The 4,265-nt window shown below is 58.0% G+C and overlaps 1 protein-coding gene across 1 annotated transcript; it reads left to right on the forward strand.

Annotated features, from left to right (window-relative positions):
* Window positions 1-324: 324 nt before the first annotated feature.
* Window positions 325-3,950, forward strand: SP9 (Sp9 transcription factor). Its single transcript, XM_054477361.2, has 2 exons — window positions 325-575; window positions 1,567-3,950. Exons 1-2 carry the CDS (start codon window positions 555-557, stop codon window positions 2,992-2,994), a joined length of 1,449 nt encoding a protein of 482 aa, XP_054333336.1. The 5' UTR covers window positions 325-554; the 3' UTR covers window positions 2,995-3,950.
* The last annotated feature ends 315 nt before the right edge of the window (window positions 3,951-4,265 follow it).

Below are 4,265 nucleotides of genomic sequence, written 5' to 3' on the forward strand. Positions count from 1 at the left end.
GTCTCTTCCCCTCCTGCCTCCTTTCCTACAAGTGGGGAGTCGAGTAGGACTGTCAGCCCTAACTTGCAACATCTCGGGGTGGGTTGTGTGTGTGGGGGGGTGCTTGTGGCTCGGTTTCATTGGTACTTAAACCTGGCTTGGTGCGTGAGTGTAAATTTTTAATTGCACTGTAATTTCTTCAGTCCCCAGCCCTCCCTCGCCCCCCCACACCCCCGCCAAGTATCCCCCACTACTCCCCCCCACCCCCGCGGCCCTAGCTAGCCGACTTGACTGGCACGCGCCGGGAGCCCGGGCTCGGGCCCCTCGGCGCGTCTGATTGGCTGCGGGGCAGCTCCCGTCTGCTCTGCCTGCGCCCTCATTGGGCGAGAGGCGCAGCCAGCGGCACTTCAAAGCGGGTGCTCCTCGCACTTAGGCTGAGTTTAGCCGGCGGGAGCCCGGAGTCCGCTCGGCGCGAGCGCGGGGACGCGGGAGCCGCGCGGGACCCAAGCAGTTTTTCCGAGCAGCCGCCAGGCTCAGCCCCGCTCCCAGCCTCGCTGCGCAGCCAGAGACCTGCTATGGCCACGTCTATACTCGGGGTAAGTCGCAAGCGCGGCAACGCATTTCCTTGTTTTAACCGGAGTAATTTTTCGTTATGCCTTCTGGGGTCTGCGGCTCCGGAGAAACTGTTGCTGCTAGACTGCAGCTTCAGCTTCTATTAGCACTTTCCACATTTCTGGGACTGATTTTTTCCCAAGTTTTTGGAACCCAGCAGATGCCTTTGCAAGAAAAGGCCTTCTTAATCAAGTCCTTTTTCATTTGGTTTCAAAAAAAAACTAGAGGTTTCTTTTCTTCCCCTCGTGATTTATACCCCATCCCCGGCCTTGCTTTGGGGATTTTGTTGCAATTATGCGACAGTGGTGTTTCCAGAAAACAGTCTTAATCGTTTTGCAGTCCATCTAGTCACGCTAATAAACATTTACATTTCCGCGGCTCCCCAATTCGCCCGTGACTTTGAAATCCGTCTCTGGCCGCTTATCCTCGGATTATTGTTTTCATAATCGCTGTGTTTGTGTGTATGTAAACTTTAAAACCAAACGTTTTCTATTAAAAAAGAAAAGTCAAGTCGTAGCCACCCTGGGAGTGCTGCAAGTTTCGCCCGTCCCTGGCTGCTGTTTCGGCCGCCTCCGCCCTCACCCGGTGTTTGTTGTCTCTGGTCTCTGTGTTTACCTTCGCGCTTCACCCCGAAGGGCGACTTGGGGTCTTCTGGGAGAGGAGCCGGTTTACGGCGACAACCCAAGTCCATTGTAGGCAGGGTTGCAGCGGGGAACACGGAGGCATCTTTGATTTATAGCCTCAGCGAAGTGCAACTTTCCAGCGCCCAGACCTTCGCCCCGGTGATCGCCCCTGCTCCGCGCCCGGTGCGGCGACTCCTCCACGGGCGCGTGGGGAGGAGGCGCGAGGCGGGGAGCCAGGACCCCCCGGGAGCAGCCGCAGGGGACGAGGCTGCTCACGGGTGCACTTTGTTTCTTCCCCCACTTCCTCTTGCCCTCCTCCTCCTTGCTCCCTCCCCCATCCCACCCACTCTAGGAAGAGCCGCGCTTCGGAACGACCCCGTTGGCCATGCTGGCGGCGACCTGCAACAAGATCGGCAACACGAGCCCGCTGACGACGCTGCCGGAGTCGAGCGCCTTCGCCAAAGGCGGCTTTCATCCCTGGAAGCGCTCCTCGTCCAGCTGCAACCTCGGCTCCAGCCTCTCGGGCTTCGCGGTGGCCACCGGGGGCCGTGGCTCGGGCGGCCTGGCGGGCGGCTCGGGCGCCGCCAACAGCGCCTTCTGCCTGGCCTCCACGTCGCCCACGTCGTCCGCCTTCAGCAGCGACTACGGCGGCCTCTTCTCCAACTCGGCGGCTGCCGCGGCGGCAGCGGCCGGGGTGTCCCCGCAGGAGGCGGGTGGCCAGTCGGCCTTCATTTCCAAGGTGCACACGACGGCGGCCGATGGCCTGTACCCGCGCGTGGGCATGGCGCACCCGTACGAGTCGTGGTACAAGTCGGGCTTCCATTCGACGCTGGCGGCCGGCGAGGTGACCAACGGCGCGGCGTCGTCGTGGTGGGACGTGCACAGCAGCCCGGGCTCGTGGCTGGAAGTGCAGAACCCCGCTGGGGGGCTCCAGAGCTCGCTGCACTCGGGCGCCCCCCAGGCCTCGCTGCACTCGCAGCTGGGCACCTACAACCCCGACTTCAGCTCGCTCACGCACTCGGCCTTCAGCTCCACTGGCCTCGGCTCCTCCGCCGCCGCCGCCTCGCACCTGCTCTCCACCAGCCAGCACCTGCTGGCCCAGGACGGCTTCAAGCCGGTGTTGCCCTCCTATTCGGACTCCAGCGCCGCCGTGGCAGCCGCCGCCGCCAGCGCCATGATATCGGGCGCCGCGGCCGCCGCCGCCGGGGGGAGCTCGGCACGCTCTGCCCGCCGCTACTCGGGCCGCGCCACCTGCGACTGCCCCAACTGCCAGGAGGCGGAGCGGCTGGGCCCGGCCGGGGCGAGCCTGCGGCGCAAGGGCCTGCACAGCTGCCACATTCCGGGCTGCGGCAAGGTGTACGGGAAGACGTCGCACCTGAAGGCGCACCTGCGCTGGCACACGGGCGAGCGGCCCTTCGTGTGCAACTGGCTCTTCTGCGGCAAGCGCTTCACGCGCTCGGACGAGCTGCAGCGGCACCTGCGGACTCACACGGGCGAGAAGCGCTTCGCCTGTCCGGTGTGCAACAAGCGCTTCATGCGCAGCGACCACCTGAGCAAACACATTAAGACGCACAACGGGGGCGGCGGGGGCAAAAAGGGCAGCGACAGTGACACGGACGCCAGCAACCTGGAGACGCCCCGTTCCGAATCCCCCGACCTCATCCTGCATGACTCCGGCGTCAGTGCCGCCCGGGCGGCGGCAGCGGCGGCGGCGGCTGCGGCGGCGGCGGCGGCCTCCGCGGGAGGCAAGGAAGCAGCGTCTGGCCCCAACGACTCTTAGAGGCCGGGCGAGAGGCGCGAGCATGCAAGCGAGTAGAGACACCGAGAACGAACGAGAGGTTCGGAGGGCGAGCGAGCGGGGGGGCGGGAGGGCAGGGGCTTCAGTGACGCCCCCGGGGCCCGGGCTGGGCGCGAGGTGGAGCAGCTTAGGGCTCCCGGGCTGCGGTTCGCCCGCTGTGCGAGGAGCTCCGCTCCGCCTTCCACGCCCGGATAAAAATCGAATGCGTGGTCCGGAAACGAAAGCGAACCATCCTCCGACACAAACACTTTAAAAACTGTACTTCCAGACGTACACATACACCGGAGACCTACAACCACAAGCACGCACACTCGCGCGCGCACACACACACCACTCGCCCAAACTTCTCGAGCGACGAGCAATACATAGAAAGGCTCCCTCTTTGCCCACTATCCACCTCCCTCCAACACCCGTCTCTTTCCTTTTCTCAAAAACAAGCCACCACCCAGCAAAGGACTGTCAGAACATTTGAAAACAAACGGGACCGATAAAAACACCCTTTGTTTGGATTATATTATATATAAAATGCTCCAAGTCCTGCCTGATATCTACTTACAATGAGACTTTTTTCCTAAAAAAGGAAGCAACAAAAGGCTTAAGGTGAGAAATTAAACTGGAAGTCTAGCGACAGTTTCTCTGTATTTCATAACATCTGTATAAATAGGGTTCAGAAGATTGTGTTCTCTTTTATTTTCTTGTAAATGTTCATTCGAATAGTTTTTTTGGGTGAATCCCTGAAATTCAGGGAGTTTTTTTAATTTTCCGATGCACTTTGTGAAAGTCAGTATATATGTAAAAGATATTTAAAATGTTGAGTTATCATTTCACTCACAAACACGTAAGTTAAGGTCATCTAAAGAAATTAAATGCGTTTATCTGTATCAAGAAAATCTTGACATCATATTTTCATTTTGGTATTATTAAAGGACTCTGAACAATACATTTCCTTTTTTAAAAATCCTGTTTCCCCCTCAATAACCTTTTCGTGGGCCGATTTTTTTTTTCGGTTGGGAAAAAATTCCCTTAATGTTAGTTGTAGGTAATGTGAAGTTTATGTGGGTTATAAAAGCCATACTACATATACGTTTTTGAGAAGTCAAAATTATTTATTTGTATAGTAACAGCATAAATTAAATTGGGTTATAAGGACGTGTAGTTGTATTACTTAATGTGAAGGCTCTCAAAAGGTGACATTTTAAAACTCTGGAGCGCCTAAAAAATGCAAAGGTCCTTGGCAGCTTTAATTGGGGAGG

Source organism: Pongo pygmaeus, chromosome 11 (assembly GCF_028885625.2).
Source record: "Pongo pygmaeus isolate AG05252 chromosome 11, NHGRI_mPonPyg2-v2.0_pri, whole genome shotgun sequence".
In the NCBI taxonomy this organism is placed as follows: Eukaryota; Metazoa; Chordata; class Mammalia; order Primates; family Hominidae; genus Pongo; species Pongo pygmaeus.

Bases quoted from the DNA above. Each gene is read 5' to 3' on its own strand.
- SP9 (XM_054477361.2), top strand. From the start codon at position 555: ATGGCCACGTCTATACTCGGG. The intron at 576-1,566 runs GTAAGTCGCAAG...CACCCACTCTAG, and splicing joins TGGCCACGTCTATACTCGGG to GAAGAGCCGCGCTTCGGAAC.